Source organism: Strix uralensis, chromosome 4 (assembly GCF_047716275.1).
Source record: "Strix uralensis isolate ZFMK-TIS-50842 chromosome 4, bStrUra1, whole genome shotgun sequence".
NCBI classification, from domain to species: Eukaryota; Metazoa; Chordata; class Aves; order Strigiformes; family Strigidae; genus Strix; species Strix uralensis.
In genome coordinates, this window is record NC_133975.1 from 84,305,945 (window position 1) to 84,331,916 (window position 25,972).

Consider the following 25,972-nt stretch of genomic DNA (forward strand, 5'->3'; position numbering starts at 1 on the left):
AATTACCGGCTCATATTCTTCAGTATTTTTTTCCAACTGGCTGAGTAAAGAATCCATTCCTTCTCCCAGGTGTGGAGTCAGCTCAGAAGCAGGAGTAGCATAACATTCATTTATTAAAACGGATGTGGTAACATCAGGAACAGTTCTACAGGTTGGGATCAACGGCAAGTCCAATGGCAGATTACTACAGATAAACAAGCAGAAAATAAGGATCAGCTTGTACAATGTGGCTGTCAGCCATAAATGAATGTATGGACCAATACTGACTTTATACAGATCACAAAAAGCAAAATTAAAAAAAGCATTTCTATGAATATGTCCAATAAACTATTTTTGTAAACATCTTCTGCAGTATTATGAGGATTACTACAAACACCATACCTGTCCTCGAGCTCTGACTTGCTAGAAGCCTCTTGATCAGAATATAAGATGGTGCGAACAGCCTCCTCCTGACCACTGTGTGCCTCATACTGACCATGTGCCTGTGTCATGGCTTCCTCTGAAGTTTGGTATAGCGCAGAACTCCAGCCAAGGCCCACCTGTGCTGGCAAGTCTATCACCTCCTCATCACCACTCCTGCTGCTGTCACTGTAGCTGTCTCTTCTGGAAGGAGATTTTAGCCTTTCCTTGCTCAGACCAGTAGTTTCATTGTCATCTGAGCTGTCACCTTGTTCTCCATTTGATGGACCAGAAACTTCTCTGCTGACATCTGGAAATACTTGTTGGGGTGAATGGATGGGAGTCTACAGAGATCAAGGACATTTATTTTATCAAATTCCAGTTCTGATGACAAAAGAAAGTTGCAAAGACTGCATAAAATTACCAAAAGCAATTAGTCAGTGGCTCCTTCCATTTAGATGTTGCCTCAACTGTGTAAACGTATCACAGCACCGTTTCACCAAGTTCAATACAACATGGTCAAGACAAACTGTGCAAAACTTTGAAACATATACTGATAAAGAACTGCAAATTCATCTAAGGAAAACAAATATACTCTTGGCTTTAGCCTTGGAGAGTCTCCTGACAGATGCCTTTAAGGTATGCCCAGCAGTCACCCAGGCAATTACCATGAAATCCCTTCCAACCAGAACACACTGCTGATGCTTCCAGTGCAAGCGCAGTCAAAGTAATCTCACACAGGAGAGAAACGGGGAAGCTTTTAAGCAAAAAGCTACATAACAGACTACAAAAACTATGATAATTTATGCCAAAAGGAGATGGTTCAGTCAAGTTATTAACTCCTGTTAGAATGAAGAACAGTTTTGTCAATAATCACATATTCCTGAGAATGATGTCAGCTAGCAGACACACAAAGTTTAAAAGCTTCGTTTATGTTTTTATGACCAAATTCTTGTGTTCACAAACACACTGATCTGTGATAATGTTATAAACGAAAATTGTCATTTCTTTATTGGTTTTTCTCTCCTTTTAATATATGCACTGTTTTATTAGTTATTCCATACTACATCAGGTTAATTACTGGACTAGTCATTTGTATTATTAGTTTGTTCAGTTGATTTAACTTCGCTTAAGTTCATATTTGTACATTTAAGCTTCTGTCATCAGACTTTAATGTTTTCTGTTTGAAAATTATATTAAAGTAACTTAAACTGAAGACTCATCTCCATTAGTTTTATACTTTCCCGTATTATGGAATGCCTACTTAGCAGGCAGATTCCCCTCAACATTCTCTGTTGCTAAAACACATTTAATTTCCACTTCTTTCAAGTATCCTGAAATGGCATTCTGTTCTTTTGATTTACTTACTGGAGCATTTTGAAAATAGTCTTTTCAGTAAGTACATACAGCAATCTTTTCCCTGGTTTTACATGCATCAATACCAGACAAATTGGTGTTTCACAGAATATTCTTCACATATGTTACAGAAATATTCAATTTCTATTTGGGATCAACTTCAAGCAATTGGGCTGCAAAGAAACTCCTGCCACCGAAACAGTGTATTAAGCTAATTTCCAATGTCTTAAGCCACAAAATGGGAGGGGGAAAAAAACCCCCCACTATTAAATCCTGCATTTTTTCACATTTCTACGAAATGCTTGGTACACTCCTAAGGACTTTACCATAAGAATCATGTTTTTGTGAGCACCCTCCCCATCTTTCCATCCGCATCTTGCATTTAACTAACCCACCTGCCCAACTGAATAAATTAACCTTCAAATGACACTTTAAAAAAAAAAAAAAGTAATCATATGCCATACACCTTACCAGCAAAGAAGGATCGATGTCCGGCAGTATACCAGATGGTGGCCGACAAAGAAGAAGAGAGACTTCTGGAGATGTTCCCCTCAGAGCAGAGATGACTTCCTACGGCCACAGCGGGATTCATTATTAGATGCAGACCCCCAAGACTTGCGTGACTACCACAGCATAAGGTTCATTACTAAGATACAAACCTGCTGGGATAAACCCTTCAGCGATGCCCCATTCACTTTCAGAATGACGTCCCCAATTTCTATCTGCCCACTTTCTGCGGCGGGCTGCCCAGGGAAGAGCTTTTTCACCCTCACAATAGTTGAGCCCAGTTGCTCTGGCGTAAGGTTATCTTCACGGCAGAAACTGAACCCAAGGCCTGAGCTATTCTTCAACAGCTTTACCTCAAACGTGTTCTCTGCAAAAGAAACACTACTTTATTATTTCCTACAGCATGATGGCCATAAAAAAAAGTGGCTGGCGCTCTTACTCCAGACATGATAATGTGCACTCTCCCCCTCACAGGGTTCTTCCACTTTACTGAACACAAGCATTATCTAAAAGATCCCTCCAAGTTAGAGAGGACAAAGAGCTGATCACGACTTCTCAGTCTGCTGGCTTGCCCTGACAACATCCACAGAAAGCCAGGGTGTCTTCACTGCTCCCCAGGAAGTCCATTAAGGAGCCTGTTAAAGCACAGTGTGACACAACCTTTCTGGTCACTGATGAGATATTAGTGAGAGCAGGAACTGGAGTTCCTGGCAGACAGGATAAATCCCATGCAGGAAGACCAATTGGCATCTGCAGTCGTTTCCCCATCTGGGTAGGCTCCCCTCCACTTTCACAGGTGTCCAGCAAGACAAGCTGAAATATGCCAACCTCAAGTCAGCTATACAAATCCTTCTCTCTTTATCCAGCTCTTGATGTCTTCTCTCACCTAGACAGGAACAGCAGGACCTACAGAAGCTCTCATTTACTTTTGAGTATCTTAACCTCCCCTTGGCACTCCTTAGCAGCACCAGAGATAGCAGCGCCCCTTTTACTCCAACCTTGCTACAGCCCTGGCCTGCAAGGCTGGTGAAATTGGGAAACAATAAGAAGCAATGAGATAGAAAACACTTAATAGTAACTAAACAAAGTTACAGAGATGTGAAAGGAAATCTTAAAACACAAATGCAACAGCACAAAAAGGAAGAGACTGCATTATCTGCAGGGGCTCGGTATAGATTCCTACCAGCTCTTTCTCCTGTCTGTCTTTCTATTCTACAGATTTGAAGAGAAGTGTTATAAAAACTAAAGGATGCTTTGAAAGTTCAGACAATTGTCCTATGTGACCTGACCTGCAGTGACAAAGCTGTAATCTTTGGCATTTGTAGTTTTTGTTGCTGGTTTCTCCTGTGGCTCACATTGCCCCACCTGATTTGGAGGCGTGCATTGTGGTGTTACTGGAGCATGAACCTTGGCCACTGAAAGCTGACCTTTTTCCAACAGCAGATGCACCACCTAAAGAGATGAAACATTCTCCAATTAACTGGCAGTGGTCATGGAGATAGCACAGACTGGAGCACATGTTTCTTTCTTAACTTGTCAGGGCCCTAAATTTTACAGCAGCAAACTTTATAGACAACTCCATCCCCATACATCCTCAATTTGTTCCTTATTTTAAGGGCTGTGACAACCTCCAAAATACACTAATGGACTTGTAAGATACTCGCCAACAGAGTAAGAAAGGGTTTTCTTCCAGTAAGGCTGTGAGGCGGGGGTTAAGAAGTGTCAAAGACAGCGTCATTTGCACATGCATATGGGGAATAGAGTTAAAAACATTTTATGAAGTGAGCAAAATAGTAGTCCTTAGCAGCTCTGAATGTGTACATTCACTGGCTATTTTCAGGTGTGCATGTGCTTCCACATATGAAGCAGCTGCCATAAATAGCACTAGTAAATGAGGAGACACCACTGGCAGAATTCAAGTGCTATCCAAAGACTGAACTAAAGCTGTTGACACAGCATGCAAACACAGCTGCATTTAGGGAGGCCCTTGTCTCCTCAGTGGTTCAGATTTGGGACTGGTATGTAGCATGCTGCTACAGCTGCTTTCCCACCTGTGTACCCGGGCTTTTTTGCTATGAAGCCCAGGGACAAGGAGAAACCAACTCCATGCGGACCTCTCACCCACACACAGAGCCAGAATTTCACTAGGGTGGGCAGTGAGACTTGAGGTCCAGGAAGCCAAGAAACCTAAGAAAGCACACCTAAAGCAACCAGGACACTGGGGACAATTCCATTCTTCAGGTACCTTTACCTCTGGTTTACTACAGGTGGGAGTAGAACCAGCAGCTGCTTACCTGCCCAGTGTTTCTCAGAGTTTCAACTGCTTGCTTATGGGTAGCACCTTCCAAACTAATCCCATTGACAGAGAGCACACGGTCACCTACAAATGATTATTCATTTAAGAAAAAGTAGGCAGAACATAATCAATAAAACGTTGATGATGCACAGAAACCTTCAAGTCTCAGCTAACAAGGACAGTTATTGAAGTATATTCTCCCTCCCCTCCACACTCTGAGTCAAGAAGAGAACATTGCAACTAAACTACACGGCTGATCTTGAAGGGTCTTTTCCAGCCTAAATAATTCTACGATTCTGTGGGATAATCCCATGTCAAAGCTAGTGTTAGCCATCAGAATGATAGCCTGCCACAAAGCTCAGGCTCTCTTAAGTCTCCAATGGGAATTCTCACTTCAGTAAAGAATGTGGCCTGGCTTACAAATAAGAAAAGCCATAACAACTACAGTGATTTTTTGTATTGAGTTGCCCAGCATGCCAAGCAACAAGGCCACAAATAATACAAAGTCCTCTCTCTCCATGGCTGGAACAGAGAAGTGTTCTCCATTAACGCAGGCTGCATTAGGGGAAAAAAATAAAAATACTGCAGCCTATCTCTTATTTTTCCCGTCCACAGTCTCAGTTTTCTGTTGATTCTGCAGTTGTTCAACACTTTTTTCTAATCTTCACCTGCAGAATTCGCTCTCAAGGCAATATTTAAAATGACAGCTGCAAATGCAGTAGCTTGGAAAGCCAGCTCTTCTTCCCAGGGAAAAAGATACAAAGAAAGGAGGCAAACAGAGTTCCTAACTTCTACGCCACAGCATATCAAGTCCACCACAAACAGTTATCTGCCCTTTTTTCACATTAAGAGTCCCAACTGAAAGAACTGAAATACTACCTTTTTCTATTCTGCCATCTGCTTCAGCTGCTCCCTTAGGAATGATCGCTTTCACATAAATGCCACCATGCCTTATGCTAGTATTTACACCACCCTAAATGGAAAGCAAAAATAGGATTTGTTAGTCTTTTTGCAGTTAGAATACTTAGTAATTAAACAGTGTCACACAAGGAAAACTGTACTCAGGAAGCACTTGGGCTACTGGCATGTAAAAAGAACAGCCAAACTGTCAAAACCAAAACGTTGCATAAAACATGTTTTTGCAGTCATGCAACTTATTAAAAATGAAGTTGGGGTGGGAAGATTGTAAAAACATGTTGCATCACAATGCAAACGCATCCAAACCAAATAAATGTCCTTCAGCAGAAACATGTCTGCGTTGTGCCAGACTTTACATGCTTGCATGCATACCAAAGCTCAGAGATGTGTGAAGGCACAGCATGCCAAAGCAGAAGATGCATACCCATGCAGTGTCCTACTCCAATACACCCTCTCTGATGTAACAGAACTAAGGAGTGCTGCTTTCTTTCAGCTCACGCAAGTTTGAAGGTCTAAACTGAAAAAAATCTGCCCAAGCTCAAATGGCATTTATTTTTGGAGGGCCTCAGCCTTTCTGCTCACTGCAGGGGGGTTGGACTAGCTGGTCTTTAAAGGTCCCTTCCAACCCAAACCTTTGTATGATTCTGGCTCACTATCGGTGCTTCTCCACAAACTTGGAGGGAAGAGGGAGACCAACAGTGTATTAATGTTCACTCCCAAAGCATACAGTATTACATGGGAAAATTTAAAACACAGAGCTAATTGTATACCTCTTCTTCTCACCACTGTACAAGATAGCAGTGCAAGGGACAGAATGGAGGCTGAAAAAGGAAAGGTCAATGAAGATACCACTTGGTCAACCTTTAAGGGGAATCTCTGCATCAGTTGGTATCTTCTAATGTTTTCGACAAAGCCAGTGCATGCACACAGCAGGCTTGATGCTACTCAGTAACCAACTCCTGCTGAACCTTTGCTCCTCCAGCTGCCTCAAGTTATAAGCTCAACAAAGCAATATGACTTTGAATAGGCTGGGATGCTAAAATAATAGAATTTCATTCTGCTCCTCTTACAATACTAGCTGTATATATGAAAACAGTGCTAGGGTTGTGAACTGGCACTCCACCTACATGCTGATCTGTATGGCCACATTTGGAAAAAGGCCAACCTAGTTTTAGGTATAAGCAGCCAGTGAAAGCCACCAGTTTTGAACTACAGCTAACAACTACTCTCTACTATTACAATTTAAGCAATTTTTCCTTTTTCAAATTACCGTGTAGTCCAGAGATCAACTAGAGATAATATTTGAATATTAAAATACCAGAATGTATTTTTCAACACAATACAAGAACAGGAGCAGTGAAAAATGTGCACCTCTGTTATAAATCACTCTCCTCTTCTGTGAAATGCCACTCTGCAGTATGGCAGGCCCTAAACATAAACTACCTTCAAAATTTTATAGCCCAAAGAGAAATTAGTCCATTAAAAACACATTTTTTGACTCATATTGTAAGAAAGCAGTGTCAGCATACTGAACACAGTATATGTGTGTGGATGTGCAAAGATACTCTTAAGTAACACTACAGCTTCCACTGCCTGCGATGCTGGTCAGGGAAGGTCTTATTTCTCTCCCTTGTAAATTTGCCACATTATTAGGTAGCAAGGGACAAAGAACATGTTGCTTTTTGTACTCACAAAGCAGTGTCTGTGATAAGATTCTGTTAGGACTTTAGGGTACCACCATAATACAAACAAGAGTTACTTAAAGGGCAGATGACAAGAGAACGGTTATAAAATAGTATTACTTTTCAGCTTTGGTAAGATTAATCACACATCAGTAAAACTATATACTTAACAGTGGCTCCAGAAAATATTTTGCTTCCTTGTAATTTAGCAATTTAATGGGTTGCTGGGAGTAGAGAAAAAGAGAAAACATCTAAAAACCTTGTCAAACAGTACCGTGACACTTATTCCCAAGCCGTTATCTTTTTTGGCTAGTTCAACCTCAAAGATATCTCCAGGTTTAAGTGTTGCAGTAACCTTTTTAGAATTCATTTTGTTTGCTGTATTCGCTGAGGAAGATTCCTTTATTTAAGAAAAAAAAGAGAAGAAACAAACAAAACACAAAGAGAGAACGATTTGCCATTAGAAGTTTACAGTTAAGACCCTAAAGGGTGTGTTTCTGAGTCAGATGCAGCCAAAAGGAGTCCACATGGCAAAGTACCAATTAGTAAGACTCAAAAAGCTCACTGCTTTAACTCCTCCATTGCTGCCACTGAACAGGTTTATTACAGAAATGTGCTTGGTCTTCAGTAGCTGAGACTTTATTGTCAAAGTGAGTTGGTCACAGAACACAGAAACTATAGTACTTCAGTACAGCAGCCTAGGGTCTGTTGGATTAATTTTCAGGAGCTACCACAAATTGATCAAATAACCTCCATCAGCTGAAAAGAGGAATCACTGGAAGTTCAGAATTAATTAGTAGTACTTGCCATTGTGTACTTTTGGAAAGGTGAAGCAGCAAGCTGTTTCTGTTCAGAGCGTGGCTCACTGCTGAACTTCACTACACAAGAGCAGTTTTCCATGGATTAGATCAATCCCAAAAGACAATGAGTTCCGCTGCTACCCATTCCAGATGCATCACTACTACTTTAGTCTAGGAAAAAACTTAATTTATCTGCTAGGTAAATAAACTTACCTCTAGGGGTGGTCACTAGACTATGATCATATTAGACAAACACACGGAATTGAAAGGAGGGTTTTCTACACTATACACTTGTCCCAAAGCACAGTCTGCCTCTAAGTAAGACATGCCCATCTTGTGACACTGGAAAGCTGGGAAGTTGTTTCAAGTTACAGCAGTGATTTTTTCAATTTATTTCAAACAAAATCACCAAACTATTAGAAATCAGCTATTAGCATTTGCCATTAGAAGGATAAGCTGCAGGCTATGCTGTCCTCCCCTCACATCCTTTCACCTTATTCACACCCACAGTCAGCTATTTCACTACCACTATTGTAAGCGATGGGAAATATTTGTAAGGAATACACTATGCCTTTTTAGCTCGCTGTTGCTCCTGACTGCTGGAATAAGTTGCTTCATCCATGTCAGAATCCCCTCGGTCAGAATATTCCATGAATTCCACCAGTCCTGGCCTTTTATTTTTTGTTCGAGTACTGTCAGATGAGGATCTTCTCTTCTCGTTCATTTTAGAAAGCCCAGACTGGGAATCATTGTAATGCTGAGGATCCTGCTGGGCTCTACCACTTGCACGTTTGCCAAAGCAGCTGGCTGTCTGGCTCTGAGACAGGCTAGCGCTCTCGGTTCGGGAATCCTGGGAGCTCACGCTTCCATCCCGCTTGCCTCCTGACAAACCAGACAGACTCCCTGAAACAGGCCTCTGGTGACCACGGGACCGGCTGTGTTCTTCTGAAGAGGACTCTGCCTCATTGTCCTGCACCAGCGATGGCCTTCTTAAATAACCCCTGGTTCCATTATTGATGTGTGCAGCGTTAGACGATGCTGGAAATCAGGAGACAAGACAGTCACATCAGTACCTGGTAACATCTTATCTGCAGTATGACACAAATTTCTCAGCTTACAACCATGTAAGGTTTCACTCTTTCATATTACGCAGAACACCTTCTGTTTGCGATGCAACCCGTGTGTCCTCACCAAAGGTTACGGCAACACACTTTCAGAACACAATTTCAAGCACATACTAGCTGGGGTTGCTTACAGAAGTGACTGCAGTTAGGGTGGTGTTTTATGGCCATCTCAGTTGATTATAGTAATTTTAAAGAAATGCAGAAAGTATTTTACAAAAGGTGTCAGAGAAGGCAGAGTGCTCAAACTCAAAGAACAATTCACTAATAGTAAGGCATATTACTCTCTGTACCTTTGGCTAGTTTGTCCTTGGGCTGAGAGATAACAAGTGTCACATCTTCAGGTGCATTCTCCAAAATTTCTAACGCTGCATGGTGGCTGACGCCCTCTAAACTTGTGCTATTTACGGAGATTAGTCGGTGTCCTGCACAAAAGGGTTTGTTCAGATACAATCCAACATCTACATTTTTATCCATCAGTGAGAATGTGGAGTACAGGTCTGAAAATCTCTACACAATGCATGGATTAAAAATTACTAAAATTCAAGTGATGCTGGAATAGGGAACCCTAATCATAAAAAAAAAAAAAAAAAGAAACCCCAAAACAAACCACAAGAAGTGGTTATGAATATTTCCTCTTTTTAAACTTGCCAAACCTTTCCATATCATGATTTCTACTTCTCTTCTGCTGTAAGAAAAATGGATGCAAAAGCAAAAATCAAGAAACGAAATAAGCAATATGCAGTTCAGTTCAAGGCACAGATTAAAATGAAAAAACACCAAACAAAACAGACATTAAATAAAATAAGATTTTCTTTCTTGCACCCCCCTCCATAGCAGTCATATGGTTACATTCACTTTTTCCAAAATCAAAGTATGGATTTTGAGTTTTAAAAAAAAAAAAAAAACAAACGAAATTACAAAGCATCTATAGAGACCCAAGAGCAAGTAAAGCCCTTATCTTTATATGTACCTTTAAAGGACAAGTAAAGCCCTTATCTTTATATGTGCCTTTAATTTTCTGCTACTTTAAGCTTTATCATGTTTACTTTGATTTGAATGATTTTTGTTTCCACATAGTTTAACAAAGAAGTATCACCAGTTTTCAGAAATTATCCAGAAGGTAAATGAAGGTCAGCATTTTTAAGGGACTGACACAGCCATAGGTGGAAATAGCACTGCATACATGTTTGGCCTTTTTTTTCACGTATACACCTTTTCTTATTTACTCTATTCACCTGGTTTTAGAGATCCTTCCAAATCAGCTGGCCCTCCAGGAATAACTGAATGAATAAAAATTCCCAGATCAAGTTTCCCTGTCTTCTCTCCGCCAACTATTTGAAAACCTGTTAAAGAGACCCAAAGCAGGCAAAAATATCAGTGACCACAGTGTAACTTAACACAAGTCTGTATTTCAAAATGGACAAAAACGTAGTCATTCTAATAAGTGTAAAGCAAAAAAACACTATACATCTCAAAGTAGTCTACATGAAAGTAAATGGTAAAGCTTTGTTGATTAAGCTTTATTGCATTCTATGTTTTTGAGCAAGTGATTCAGACTTTGTCTAGCTGGGTTCCCAGAAAACCCCAACAAAGGCTACAGAAGGCAACTGTGGCAAGAGAAACACAAGTGCAAACAGATGACATGAAATGTACATTTGCTGACCAGATGAAATGCATTTTCAAAATTTCTGGTTTTCTCAGTTGTTAGATGCTTCACCTAAATGTTTGACCCTGGTCTTAAGAACCAAATTTTTCAACTCCCTGTTTTCTTTTCAGGCTTGTAATCTCTTTCTGTTAATTCTATCAGGATAGAATACTGGGAAGTATGCTCAAGATAAAAAAACAGAAAATAGAAGGTATCAGATCTTCTTTATCCTAGTTAAAACAGCAAAGTACCACAGATTGCATGGGGAAGAAACAGAAGACACTGTGCATTTCATATAAATTTATCCTTTTTGGTCAACTCTTAAGTTACTGTGCAGGGTAAACACTTTTTTCCCCCCTCTTGAAATCTATGCAACAGTCCTATTCTGAATGACAGACAGAACAATGTCCCTAAGGACACTTTAGGGAGCCTCCCTAAAGCACAATACTGACACCAAATTATTCATTACTCATACAGGGAAAAATTATGTGGTTTTATGAAAAAATTCAGTGGTAGAAGGAGGAATGGAATGCAAATATCTTGTCTTCCAGGCTCCTTAAACTTCAAATTAGTGTTCCATCTGATGATATTATAAGAGTAAGAAAATCACTCCACAATTAGATCATAATGGCTTTATAATGTGCTTTTTTAAATTTAAAGCTTTTAAGTTGTCACAGCTGTGAGGTGTCCACATAGACAAATCTTGTGCCTGAACAGAGATAAACTTTAAAGACCAACTTTTATGACTAGTTCATAATATACTTCAGCATCTTAAATGCTTTCAAAATACAACTTGTCTGCATTGCTTTCCTCAGTCCTACAATAAATACTTAAATACAGACCAGAAAAATTCATTTTGTTTTTGGCTTCTAGGAACACACAAGACAACAACTATTTTAAAGCCACTTACCTAAGCCAAATTTTTCATCCTTTTTCAAGTTCACCAAAGTGATCTCTCTTTCTGGTGAGGTAACTCTGTTCTGTGTTGTTTGCAGAGAGTCAACTGAAAAGCCAACATTTTGTGATCAGACACCACCTGAATGCTTCCCTTTGGGTCTGCCTTGAAGTTCTATTCCATTAAGAAATATTACTTCTCCGATAACCTGAAAAGCTGTTCTGAACTAATGGGTTCAACTTTTGTCTTCCAAGTCATGTCCAAATAAAAAAAAAAAAAAAAAAAAAAAAAATCCACTAAAACAACCCACCACCATTATAACTCACTCCCACATTCAGCAGTTAAAATCTTTTATTCCTTCTAAGAAAAGCACCTAGCATAGTCTCTTGGAATCACAATGCAATTGAGCCCTAGAATCTTCAAATTTATTAGTCTCGGTTCAGTGAAGTATTTAGATCTGTGTTTACATGCTCTGCTCAGGTAGGCAGGACATAAGCACATTGGTAAAAGTGAAACTGAGGCTTATTATATGAAATTACTAAAAGGTTACTCAGTGAGTTCTCTTAATGGTGGTCCTTTGCTAAAAAATGACCAACGTTAGAAATATCTACTAAAACCTAGCTTGCTTAAATTTATTTCCTCATTTGCAACTCCACAGGCTGCTGATTCTGCCTCTTCCAAAATCCGAACACCTTCACAATAGATTTATGTGACTTCTGAGGGTTCCCAACAGGCTGAAGTAGATGCAGGCACTTAAGAGACAGAAGGAGCATGATTTGGAAGAAAACCCCCAATCTCCTGAAACTTCAGCAAATGCAACATACTGTAAGTCTGAACTCATGAATTTGCTACCTAGAGAAGATACAACTCATTTGGTCTGGAGTGCCTGGCATAGTTTTGCCCTAAGTGGAACATGGAGTTCCACAACGGCAGAAACCTACTGAGCTCTACACACTGGTACGAGCGGAAAAGAGTGGTGCAAGAGAGTGTGACAGACTGCACCACCTGGAGAGGGAGTTTTTCTCCCACAAAACCAAGTCAAACCAAAAGAGTAAAAGAACTAAAAAGAAAACACAGTCTTCTTAGGCTCTACATAACCAATAACCTCACAAGTAACAGAAGGGGGCTTTGAAGAGCATGGTATGTTAGGTAACAGCACCCTTCAAGTCTCAAACTAAACAGACACTATTCATATTTGAAAAATATTAGACACAGATGTCAAAATCTCCCCCAAGAAGCAATCCAAAAGAAATATTAGGAGTTGTATTTAGTAGGAAAAGGTCCTAGCCAACTAACTGGGAGAGGTATTTGATTTAAGAATAGCAAAGAAACAGGACAGGTGGAACAGTGAAGTACTTGATAAGAGCTTCACAAACTGACTGGATTAGTTCCATAGGCATATTATTTATCAGCTTACCACTCTCTTTTAGCAGCACTGATGTTGGAAGATTTCCTGGAGAATTCATACTAACACCTGTGACATGAATGGAAATATCAAGACATTGTTATCAATTTTTTTTTTTTAATACGAAAGCTACCAAGAAGTATTTCAGACTTTACACAGTACAGGTGACATCATTCCCAATACCAGATTACTTATTTTAAAAATGAATAAACATGAAAGTAGTTTTGGATTAGCAAACCCAAATCACTCACGTGCTTTGATTGTAGTTCAAGGTTCAGACAGATGGCAGCTCACGCAAAGGTGAAGAATTAAAGAAAGGACAGAGGTTTGTCCTTTAGAACCACTGTTAATTTCAGATAAAACTAATGGATCTTTAAGAAACTAATTGAAAGACTAAATTTTCTAACAGGATTGGATGAACATGCCTAACCTAGTGAACCAACACAACAGGAGTCTTAAGATTTTGTACAAGCAAATAAATTGCTGCAGTAACAAGCAATTTGAACCAAGCATTTCTATTTAAATTGGCATGCATATAGGATCATATTCTCTTTGATATGATCAACGCCAAGCAAATATGGCCATACTTTAAAGAGGATAAAATAATATACGTACTAAGTTATGAATTAGAGGTAAGATTATTCAAGCTTCTTAGGAAAGCAGTCCTGGCCTTTTTTAGACCTAAAGTTTCAGATGATGAGTTGCATCATGCAAAGAATGTTTGTCTCCCAGCACAGCCAATATGATTCTGATGTGTAAGTAAGATCCTTATCAGAATTGCTGCCCAGAAGATTATGGGTAAGCACATGATAGCACTAATTGTAAAGCTAAAAGCAAAAGATAAATGGCTGCAACCTGTCACTACAGAAACTCACTCTTCAGTAGCTTATGCTCTCAGTACTGAAAAAACATGGTTCCCAAGTCAGTTCTGGTTTCAAGTGCAGGGGGGCAGATGCAGTAAGTGTTTGTATGTCACGCTCTCTTTTGGGTTTTCTTTTTTGTTCAGTTTTTTTTGCGAGTTTGTTTATACCTACCCCCCATAAACTTAACCTTCGTCCACTTCTTCTGATGTTCTGTAACTAATCAATATTTTAATATTAAGCAAAGGCAAAGCGACAAAAGCAAGCTAAAGCTGCAAGTGTTTCAGTCATTGTAGTTTCTATTATTATTAGAGGGAACCTCCTATAACCAGAAACTGATGATACATAGATACTAAAAATAAAAGTATGTGCGAGTTTAAGTCTATTTAGCTGCTCTGAACTCTGTATTTTTACTGCCTACTAGGACTATTTGTGTGCAATCCCATCCTTGCCAAGAAAATGGAGTAAGTAGGTCTGGCTTAGCTCATTACAAGAGTGGTTTTGTGAAACACCCGATGCATCAAGTAAAAAAATTGTACCTGATTTATTATATCCAAATGAGACCACACAAAAGCAGAACTGTGCAGTTACTGCTCAGAGGTACTAGCCAATAGCCAGCTTACGCCAAACTGAGTCCAATTCCAAAAGTCACTCCCTGCAACCCTTTTCAAGAAAACACTAAAGGAGATGAAGCTTGACAAACAGATGTGAAGACTAGCAAATTATTAAAAGATCCATACAATAAAATGGCACTCTGAAGTGACAGAACGGAAGACATTTTCTGGTACAGCTTTTACTGTCAAGTACTAATATTCTGAACACCTGTGTACAAACTGGTGTTGTCCAAAACAGATTTTTTTTGGTTCATTGCAACAATTATTCAGGAACAACAGGCATCTGGCCTGGATTACTTTAACATGTGATACTCTGCTCCCTTTTTCAAATTGAAATATTATCATCAGTTGTTAAATATATCAAAGCATTATGACCAAAGTAATTTTAGAGGTTAGTTATTAAATACAATAATATTATTTTTTGCATGCTGACCTACAACATAGGCTTGACCGGTATCTTCAATGGATGATGAGTCTGATTCGTTTTTCTTTCTTTCAGGGCTTCTACTTAAACCTGCATGAGATTTTGAACTTAAAGGGGAGAAGGAAAGAAGGGGAACCAGAGAGAGGGAAGAAGAAGTTGGGAGAGGGAAGGATCAATGTAATAAAATAATAAATCAAAACTGATGCAAAATGTACATTGACTGTACACAAAGATATTGCAGGGCAGTCAGAGAGACTCTTACTTGCTCAGTTTTAATGCTCCTGCTGCTGATCCAGTATCAAATTTTGGCATTTGCTGAAAGACTCTTCCCATTATGTCTTCTATTTTTTGGGGGGAAGAGTCCAAAGCAGTAATAATATTTTTCCTTGGGGGGTAAACTGAGATGTGGCTCTGACTCAGATCATGAAACGACTTGCTCATAACCCTGGGTCTTTCCTCCCATGGAGTCTTCTCGTTCTTGTCCTTTGAAGAGCCAGGAAGCGGCTGGAAGAGTGAGAGCTCAGAGCAGGACAGCCTCTTCAGAATCTCTGCTTGAACAGACAGAGGTCGAACGGCAAGTCGGTTCAGAGTGCTGCTGGCCAGGCTCCCAGTACTGATTGCTCGTCCCATGTTGAAACCTTTGACAGAGTCTGCATGAAGGTTTAAGCTCCTAAATGAAGCCCTTTCTGTGGATTTTTTTTTTTAAAAAAAACAAAAACCAGACAATTTTCAGTTATACGGCACAGCTAATGTGACTTCCTTGTGTAAAGCATGCATTTTAAACAACCAGCTCACACAAAGCATATTTTCTCTAGATGCTCAAAAGTATATACCATCATCAAGTACATACAGTCACCTCAGGAAGTGTAGAGTTCGTAACATTACACTAACCTGGCCATCTACTACACTGAAGCTGAAAAACACAGAATAGCAGAATATTTATCCTCTTATTAGTATGAAGACTCATATTCCCTGTTAAAACTGCTGTGCGTTATACACAGGCACATGATCTCTTTCTGCAAAGCAAATAATATGCTCAAGCCAAGTGACCTGGAAGACTTCCTTTAACCTACTCATACAAATCTTTTCCAGAATTTGAACAAATAGGGTTCCCCCACCTCTACACTATCAGATCCTACCAAACTTCCATCCATCCAGTGTTTAGTTTTCCTCGCACGAGTCCCTTACAGGCTTATGGTACAGCTGCAAAGCTGTGGATGGCTTGGCAGCATCTCCACAAGGTTAAAGAACATCAGTTCACTCAGGTTCACCTGGGGACTTCCCCTGCCAGAAACACCCTAAATGTCTTAGCACAGAAGAGAAAGTGTTGACTGGGATTTGCGAGACTTTTTGGACTCATGAACCAGGATTCCCTTAAGCAGCAGAGAGAAACAGGTTTTGGATTGTAATCAAATTACTGTCAGCTGAGTCGTGGGAACTGTCTGGGTGGATGTTCTTAGCTGAAAGCTAAAAGCAAGATAATACAACTTAGCCTAACCCGCTCTTAATTCAGAGCAAAGATGAGCAGGGCTCATTTCTATTAGCCTAACTGCCTCCTAAGGCTAGTAGTTAAGTTCCTTTGGTTTGGCTCTTGCACAGAAACTTGATAAGCTGTGGCAACATGCTTGCTGGTTAGAGCCTTTAAAGGAAATCAGGCCCTCTGAACCCTTCATAAACTTCACCGATGTCTTGGAGTCAGTTCACAGGGAAGTCTGTAGAAAAGCAGTCCTCAACTGTGTATATCTTTCTGATTTAGTGTTAACTAGCGTTTTTTTTTAAACTCAACATACAGCTAAGAAATAAACTGCTTTAGGAAAGCTGCACTGTAACTCAGAAGGAAAATGATACTATTTGGTAGATATCATCCATTAGCTTTACTAAACGCCAAAGTGGTCACCTTTAAAGAGTGTATTTGGCAAATGCAACCTCAGCACTGCCATTCCAAAACACATTCCTCCCTCCAATTCCTAGGGCAGGAATTAACTGCAACAGTAACTCATGCTTTCTCTATAATAGATAGGCATACAGATTGAGAAGATTTAGTTGTGGAAGGTGGTTTTTTGTCCTTTTTAAAGGTGAATTAGTATACAGCCATCACTTCCTTACCCACACCAAATGCCTCCTCTGGCCATAGCCACCAGACAGACTAGATGAGCTACATAAGAATGGTTTTGCTTGATTAGACCAGAGATCCAAAAATATCAGTTTCCCAACTCTGACAGAGATAGCAATGACACTTGCTCTTGTTGTGTTCCCATCCTGGGGAAGAATACCTTAATACAATATTCTCAGATCTCTTCTCTTGACATCATACTTACCCTCTGCAAACACCAAACAGGACTTCCCTATGGATTTCACATTAATACTTTCACATCATTATCCCCATAGACATTAAGCCTTTCACACCTTCTGCCAACCCCTTGACTGAAAATTCTCCTGTGCTCAAAACTCATCTTTAGTAAGGCTGACTTAACCCTCACTTCATCTTTGCAGTTTTCTATATGTCCTTTCAGGAATTCAAACATCCGTCTTAAAACTCAGTGCTTGGTTCTGTGCACTGCATGGCCACAGATGTTGTGCAAAAAAGAAACCATCATTCCTCATGTTATAGTTTATCTCCTTTCTTATGTACCATAAAATTGCTAGCATTTTAATTTTTTTTTAAAAAACTTTGTGACTCATCTCTTTCTATTCATGCAGAAAGAATGTTATTCAAGAGTAATTTTCCTTTTATTTTCCAAGCCTAATTCTTTCTATTAGATTTACATGTGTTAAAATGTTTTTTCCCAGGTCAGTGAAGCCATTGTGCAAGTGAAAAACATGTCATGGTACATCACAGGGGCTATAAAGTGCTCTCCCTTATATTTCCACCCTCTGTTGTTATGTTCCATGAAAATCTATTCACTGTCACCTATGCATGGCAGGCCTTCTCCCTTGTCTCAAAATATTTTCTTCATTCACTGGCTGAAATCAAGGTGAGTCTTGCAAGACACTGTAATACTGCATTTCTAAAGAATCTTCCAAAGCATGTTAATCTTCTGAAGTCTGCTACTCCACCCCACAAACACTGCAAGCGTTACAGGCACATGCTTGTGTTCACTGTGCTGTTAACCCAGAATCAGTCCTTAAGTAAGGAACTTTCAAAACGTACACTTCCTGCAGTGATCAGCCTTGAGTTAATAATATTGTCACCTGCCCTTTTCTTTACTGTTTTGCCAAGTGCTTCCAACCACCATTTTTTACTGACATTTTAAGGGCTCTGAAAAAAAAAAAAAAAAAAAAGTAATTGATGCTTCTGTAGACCAAGAATAATGCTTCCTAACTACTGCCTGGGATTTCACTGCTCTAACAAAAAAAGAAAAGCAGTACTTATAGTTAATATGCTGTTTTGACTAGCTGCTTCATCGTTGTTTTCTCTTACCTGTATTACAAGAATTTCTCTTTTTAAAAATATTATTCTAGTAACTGTATTGCTATATGCATATATATATGTGTGTGTGTGTGTGCATATATATACACACACGCCCAGGAAAGAGAAATACGGCTAATCAATTTAGACCAGTAAAGTTATGACAAAAGCAAACTTTGAATTGTTTTTATTTCTAATAACCAAGTGTAATGGAATTAACCATAATACTGCTTTATTTGCTTCTGATTACAAATGACTGATGAAATTTGAAACCTCTGAATTCCACACGATCTGCAGGGCACAGAAGCAAACTATTATTTTCCAGACTCCCACAGCACAACACATACTGCATGTGTAAGAGCAACCAAGTTTGCCTAGCCAAGAAAGCCTTTCATGCACCACTCTTCTTTGCAATCCAGGATAAGCAAGCATTAAGTTAGCGAATGGTACAAAGGCACTTGGTCCTATTTCTTTGCACCCAACAGAATAGAGAAAAGGCTGCATAGCTGCCACATGCCTCCCTCACTCCACCCCTTTCTTTTTTTTTTAAATTAGAGATCACAATCTCCACAGCAATGGGGTCAAACTCCATCCCAGCTACACTGGTGGAAGTCTGGATTAACAGCAACTGGAATGCAGACAGATAAAAACAGGGAACAAAGAATGAGCAGACTGACCAAAACAGTGCTTCCAGGCTGCACTGAAGGCCAGCCAGCCAAGTAAGCTCTGCTCCAAATAGTGAAGAAATTAGTACAGAGGGTTTTTTCAATGATTGCATTCTCCAATTAATATTTTCTATCTAAAAAGAACACCTTTGTATTTTCTGTTACACGCACAAATTAGATGACAATTCTGAAGAAAACTGACTATCATCAGTGTTGCTCCTTACTAGGTCCACTAAAGGTTAAGTGGAACAAGGACAGCTACACCCACAGCTTACAGATGCAGCATCACGAAATGCTCGCTATTGTATTTGCCCTCGCATGATGACACCCTTTTATCTGTAGTTCCACATTAAAACCAATTCAATTTGCATTAAGCAAAAGGTAAAAGTCCTATTATTGAAATACTTTTAAGTTCTTTCTGAAAAAAGCCAAAAGCAATTAATCAAAGGGGAAATTACTATTAATGATCTATTTTTAGATTCCTAAAATAAGGGGAGCTACTGTGTGCCAGCTCTGTGTGATCTACCAACTTAATTTTTTTTTCCCTTAAACAAATCCGAAACAAACTTAGCTAGTAGATATAGCATAAACCCTCCAAATGTAGAGCTACACGTATACAGCACTCAGCAGAATTACTGAAGCTCAAGTTCAGCTTTTCACCACCAGCTTTTCAAGTTCAGCTACATATAGATTGCTATTAAAAACTAACATAGCATCACAATCCTTACCAATGTCCTGAGTGTCTTGGTTGCTCTGCCTGGTTCTCATCTGTAGTTGGAACTTATGCTGGGAAGAGCAGAGGTGCAAAAGGTACTGGCAAGTCTTACTGTTGTCAGTCTGAAATGCATACTTGATACCATCTGACGTGTTCTGCAAAGTTATTTTCTTCTTCTACATGATGGAGAAAGAAAAAAGTTGAAGACAATGATTTCTTTTAGCCTACAAAGAATTTTGTGTTTGCTTGTGCACAGTTACAGCATTCAAACTTTCCTAAAGCAAAAATGCACCGATGGGAGAGATTTCTGTTAAAATAGGGGTTCAAAGTAATTTGAGATTTATGAAGTGACACGTTAAAGCTACTTCTGGGCTAGCTGAGATGGTACTTTACTGTTATTTCATCCATCTCTGTTACTGTCAGTGCTGACTAATGACAACAACCAGTACTATTACATTTTGCAGGATGGAGTTTTCCAAAGCCTCTGAGGGAGGCAAAAGGGGTGCTGCCACTCAGAAAGAGAACGAGATCCCCGCTCTAATTATAAAATCTTATCAGTTAACATTCCAGGTCTTTGCTTTATCTTTTTAGTAATTTTTAAACCTCAATTTACCAATTCTACTTAAAATCATATCATGGATGAAACAGGCTGTAGCTTTTCAATAAGGTATCAGATAGAGTTAGAAGTTTTTCAATAGCTGTATAAAAGGCAAGCATCTGAAGCTCAACACATTGTTAAAAACTGAGATGACCACCAGATTATGGTGTACCCACTAAAGTTGGCTGGTGTTGCCCAGATCAAGTGTCAGCCCCTGTCATCCATCATCATTTAACTACTCTTGGAAACATAAAAACTTGAAAGCAACATAGGTGCAATCTCCTAGTTACACTGAGTACTGGCATTTACCAGTATCCAGTCCTCTAATGCAGGATTCTCACTCTGGTGCTCCTTCACTATCCGTGTCCCATACAGCAGCATGGGCAGATTGCCCTGAAATGCAGTAAATGGCCAGAGCTTCTCCCCATGTTAAGAGCAGCCCTAGATCTATCTTCATAATAGCTCTTTCTTTAGAAGGCAGGGAAGCCACGTTTCACAAATACAGGTTTGCCAAAACACAGGTGCTAAACTCTCTTCTGAGGCTGGAACCTCAGAAGCATATAATGCAAGCTAATAAAAAGAAAAAAAATATTTAAAACGCCAAAACTCCTATTTCAATCCCATAATACAACACAGCTCAATCACACAAAGTATAGTCAGATTACACTGTAAAACAGCAAATTAATTTGCAAAAATTACACACACACAAATCCAGGATTGGGAGATACAAATATAGACATGTACACACACATAGAGGAGAAGAGACTGACTTACACTAAAGGATATTTTCTTTGTTTCTCTCCATGGGAAGCGTAGTACAGGTGTGCGGGCACCATTGTGAACTTCAAAAATAACAACTCCTTTGGAGCACACCCCCAGAAGGATACCTGTTTGGGATTTCTTCTCAGGCAACACATGATGAAGATGAACCCCATATTCTGTGAGCCTCTGACACAACTGTATAGATCAAGGTAATGAAACTTCTGAGAATATGAAGTTAAGGCTATTACAAGTTTTTTATACCTCTATACAAACATACTTCTGTATAAATATTTTAATATATGTGTGTACATATATATATGAATTTTAGGAAAAAAGATTTCTCTCTGCCTGGTGATTCCACTTACAGTTTACAGACGTTACAACTGAGACACATCAGCTGCTCTAGAGGGTTTTAAGTCTTGGTAGTATCTCTTGACCTGCCAAACACTACAGCAAATGAACCTAGCTTTTATTAAAATCAAACAACCTGTTATTGACACATTGAAACATTTCTTAAACACTGCAATTCTGTGATCACATTAAGGCATCAACACTGCCAAAAGATGCCGTTTCACTCGCTTTGCCCTCCGAGTCATTCACTCCTGCTGTCTCTTGATGTAAAGAATTAAACGAGGGAATCTAACTGCTCTCCCCACCCCGACTGCAGTCAGACTAGGTTTAGCTAGGATCAAGTCCCCTACTCTTGTTCTCCGTGGTTAAGTTACAAGAACACTTCTGCCAAAGGAGCCTTAGAAGGGGCAAAGTCAGCTGAGTGCCTCGTCCATCACCTTCCCAAACAGACTGTGGAACCACAGTGTGACGGTGGAATTACAGTGTGATGGTTATCCAGACTCTCAGCAGCAAACCACCACCTCCTGAACTCATTTGCATCCATTGTATCAAGGCAGGACCTGATCATTATCTCATGAGTAACAGCAGCAAAACCCATAATTACATTTCTCAGTGGATCCTTTTTGAATAAACCAAATATATCGGTGATTATAGTTTTCCTATCACCTTACATAGTACCTGCAGAAGGAAGTCTGTTTGGTAATGCTTCTGGCTTGCTTCATACCAAGGACCATAAACAGTATTAGCTATAACAAAACTTTTAATAATTTAGGTATTTTTTTTTTTCTCAACAGAAAGAACAAAGGATGTAGGGAATGGAGGGTCTGCTGCCTCATAATCATAGCTTTCTTTAGAGTGAACACAAGGATCAGTAGTTGCTTTTAACTAGTTAAAGCAGGAAGACTACTGACCGGAAAAAAAAGTGAAAGGACTTCCTTCCATCTATTATGATTTCTTTTCCCTTGTAATGATGTGTCTTTTGAAAAGATCTTTTCAGCTTTCTTTCTTTCAGTATTATTCAGAATCCGAGCCGAGGAATTTGTTAAGTCACAGATTAAGGAAGAAAACTGCTGCCCACTTACCTTCAAAAATTCTAACTCTGTCTCTTTTTCAGATGCACCTGCGTAAGTGCTATGCAATTTTGGCAGCTCCTCCTTGATGTAGGACAGATCTAGTCTCTCCATCACTCTAGCTGGGACATAGTGTTCTAGTCTGAAATATGACATGCCATGGACCTACAACATAAAACATTTTTGTGATGGCATCTCCACATGCTACTCCGAGCGTGAATGAAACATAAACATTAATTTTACAGAGAATCACACATTACAACTGATTAAGAGGAGGAATTCTGAATCCTACCCCTCACCCAGAGCTTAATTTCACATATGGTTTCTTCCTATTCAAGCCTGACTCTACTTCCACTGAAGAGAGAGGATCTTGAACTAGATTCTGCAACAGCCCTGTGTTAGACTAAAAGAAAACTTGCCCACAGCAAAAATTGCCATAAGCATATCAGCTGAGCTTCCAGTCCAGGGCAGAGCTGTGAAGCATGTGTGGCAGCTCACAGTTCATTCACAGAATCACAGAATCATCTAGGTTGGAAAGGACCTTGAAGATCATCTAGTCCAACTGTTAACCTAGCACTGACAGTTTCTAACTACACCGTATCCCTCAGCGCTATGTTGACCCTACTCTTAAACACCTCCAGGGATGGGGACTCCACCACCTCCCTGGGTAGCCCATTCCAACACCCAACAACCCCTTCTGGAAAGAAATACTTCCTAATATCTAGTCTAAACCTTCCCTGGCGCAACTTGAGGCCATTCCCTCTTGTCCTATTGCTCATTACTTGGTTAAAGAGACTCATCCCCCCCTCTCTGCAACCTCCTTTCAGGTAGCTGTAGAGGGCGATGAGGTCTCCCCTCAGTCTCCTCTTCTCCAAACTAAACAACCCCAGTTCCCTCAGCCACTCCTCGTACGACATGTGCTCCAGACCCTTCACCAGCTTCGTTGCCCTTCTCTGGTTCTTTAATTAAGCAGCAAGAACACAGTTTCTCAAAGGTGAAACAGATGATGTACCTCGGCCTGATAATCTCCATACTCAGCTTGGAGAGCTAGGGATGCTAATAATAAGGCTGTCTCATCATCACAGTGCATCCTGTCTTCCAGCATGTCCTTCCGCAACTGCAGGTAATACTGGTGACAGGTCAGTGTATGCCTAGAACAGGAAAACAAAACGAAAACCACAAAAAACCCCACACCATCTTCAGTACTCTTCCTGTTATAAAAGATCCAATTTCTGTCCATAAATTTAGGGCTTAAGGGTTTAAAAAAAATTTTTCATACACTCACTGTATAAGACTGACATCATCCACAAAAAACTTGATGCGAAAAAACAGAGTGAAGTTGACAGGGGGCTTGTTCTTTTTCTTCGGTTCTTCTTTCCATCCTTCTGGAGCTACTTTACTTAGCTTTATGTCAGGATCAACGAAGAAAAATTCATTGTCTGCCATGAATGTTAAAAAGGAAATCACATGGGTAAAAACCATTAAAACCAAGTATTTTCTCCAGTTGGAGGATCAAGACAATTCTGAAATTTGGATTTGAACAGTAAGGTTTTCTGTTGACTAACAATAAGCACAATAGCTATGAAAGGGAACACTGAATAAGGGCACAAGAAATAATTTTATAGTTATCCTGAAGACACCAGTGGGAAAAAAAAAAAAAAAAAATGGAAAAAATTACCTTCCATGACAGCTACATAATAGAAGCTAGGGTTTCTTTAAAATTTCAAATTTCTTATCCCATAGGAAATCCAAAATCTGTAACTCCTTCCTTCCCTTACTACTTCTGTCCCATTCACATTTTTGCAAAATATTTTCAAGGCTTTCTAAACTGCCAAGAGCACTGGGAGCCTGCCATGGATAAAGTAAGCTCTTGGGCTGCTAAGGGCTTCTATCTCACGCCAGTATTCTGAGCGCTACAGTTCTGCAACAGCCTGTGCGGTGTGCTGACAGGGAACTTAGGTCTGAACACATTAGTTCTGCCACAGTGGGGAAAAAAAAAAAATCCAACTTCTGGTCTGTTCTAATAGTGAAAAATTAACAGCTCGGGAGCAAGTGTTTTTTTCTTAAGGCAACTCCCTCTATAAAGGGGCTCTCCTATGCATCCCAGTGGCTCTGCCTCCACAAGAGGCTGCAACATTGCCTAGGGCATATTAACAGAACTCAAAGCCTTTTCATGTCCTTTGACGGGTACTAGTCAGAGTGAAGGCAACAAACAGCAGGGAAGAAAACTCAGCAACCAAAGGGAAAAGGCTGCCCAAGACAAGCAGCCATTACTCAGGCAAATGTAGAATTTTATTGTGCAAAGTTGGTCTTCATTGAGGAATGTATTTTTCCTCAATAGAAGAGAACATAACTCAAAGTGAATGCCTTGCAGATGCCAGGCAGTCTCTCCTTATCTCTTCTCAACACCACATAGCTAATAATTCTTATTCTGTACCTGTCAACTGCAGGAAATCATTACTCTTACCTCTTAAAGTAGCCAATCCAAACAAGTGATGCTCCACCAAGCCAATATGGGCAACAACCATATCAAAGACATCTTTACATATCGTTTTGGTATCACAGGTCAGCTCCAGCTTCTGTCCACTTAGAAGCATCACATTTACTTTCCGCCTGGTGTCATCATTCTTCCCTTTCTTAGTCTGCGTTTTGAGAAATACAATATCCCAACATTTACACTTTGTGATGAAAGTGCATTTGTTCATTTAACATACTTCCCCTGCCACTGACAGCTGAATAGCCCCTTTCTTACCAAGATAGACTTTGGTAGATCCAAGGAGACGAAAGGCTCAATCGTCATTTTCACAAACTCAGGGCCAAAGAAATTCTGAAAATCATAACAGTATGAATGAACAGTGTTGCTGGAATGACCGAGGCACAGTTAACTCCTGCCCTGAAAATGCCAAAAAGGAACCAAGGGCCGAAACTAAAAAAATATACCAAATTCCTTCCATGAGCTGGTAAGTCTAAAGAACCTGATTTTGCCACGATGTGTGCCAGATACCACTGGCAAGCTACAGTGATGGTGACATTATTACTCTGCATATTTTCCTTCCTTTTCAGGGTAAAAAACCCAGGGCGTGGGTTGCACATTGGGACCGTCTGGGCTTATCTTAGTGAGCAACTGCCTGACACTACTATGGTTTTCTGCATTGGTGGCAATTCTGCCTTGACAAATCTCTGCCCATGGCACACAAGTCTCATTTCCTGAAGACTGAAATGTTTCAGCCTAATTATATCTGCTGGGTTGAAGAAGAGATCCTGGCCAACTTCCGTCTGCCTGTAGACAAATAAATGTCCCACTAATTCACCCTGTAAATTATAAGAGGTCATCTGTCCAAACTGTTAAAGGAAGTCCTCTGCGCAATACCCACTTCAATACCACATTAACAGAGTGGCCCAAGATTAACTTTTTGAGGGAAAACCTTAATTGGCTATTACCTGCTAACTCTGCCTGATACAGCTCTGAACAAGTGT

The 25,972-nt window shown here is 39.8% G+C and overlaps 1 protein-coding gene across 11 annotated transcripts in view; it reads right to left on the minus strand.

Moving 5' to 3' along the window:
- PTPN13 (protein tyrosine phosphatase non-receptor type 13) overlaps nucleotides 1-25,972 on the minus strand; it is a 131,569-nt gene that overhangs the window by 18,385 nt on the left and 87,212 nt on the right. For 10 of the 11 annotated variants that reach the window (XR_012628834.1, XM_074867531.1, XM_074867538.1 and 7 more), the window contains 22 exons: nucleotides 25,248-25,322; nucleotides 24,963-25,137; nucleotides 23,781-23,934; nucleotides 23,508-23,646; nucleotides 22,508-22,660; nucleotides 21,087-21,269; nucleotides 19,728-19,890; nucleotides 15,188-15,611; nucleotides 14,935-15,032; nucleotides 13,040-13,096; nucleotides 11,638-11,730; nucleotides 10,318-10,425; nucleotides 9,373-9,504; nucleotides 8,530-8,996; nucleotides 7,418-7,558; nucleotides 5,438-5,531; nucleotides 4,557-4,642; nucleotides 3,552-3,714; nucleotides 2,415-2,629; nucleotides 2,227-2,325; nucleotides 382-743; nucleotides 7-184 (listed from right to left, as the gene is read on the minus strand). Coding sequence is in view for 10 of the 11 variants with exons in the window: in XM_074867531.1 (XP_074723632.1) it covers nucleotides 7-184; nucleotides 382-743; nucleotides 2,227-2,325; nucleotides 2,415-2,629; nucleotides 3,552-3,714; nucleotides 4,557-4,642; nucleotides 5,438-5,531; nucleotides 7,418-7,558; nucleotides 8,530-8,996; nucleotides 9,373-9,504; nucleotides 10,318-10,425; nucleotides 11,638-11,730; nucleotides 13,040-13,096; nucleotides 14,935-15,032; nucleotides 15,188-15,611; nucleotides 19,728-19,890; nucleotides 21,087-21,269; nucleotides 22,508-22,660; nucleotides 23,508-23,646; nucleotides 23,781-23,934; nucleotides 24,963-25,137; nucleotides 25,248-25,322 (3,759 nt within the window). In the remaining variant the exon portion in view is untranslated. The remainder of the gene's footprint in view (nucleotides 1-6; nucleotides 185-381; nucleotides 744-2,226; nucleotides 2,326-2,414; nucleotides 2,630-3,551; nucleotides 3,715-4,556; nucleotides 4,643-5,437; nucleotides 5,532-7,417; nucleotides 7,559-8,529; nucleotides 8,997-9,372; nucleotides 9,505-10,317; nucleotides 10,426-11,637; nucleotides 11,731-13,039; nucleotides 13,097-14,934; nucleotides 15,033-15,187; nucleotides 15,612-19,727; nucleotides 19,891-21,086; nucleotides 21,270-22,507; nucleotides 22,661-23,507; nucleotides 23,647-23,780; nucleotides 23,935-24,962; nucleotides 25,138-25,247; nucleotides 25,323-25,972) is intronic. The other variant, XM_074867535.1, reaches the window with a different exon arrangement.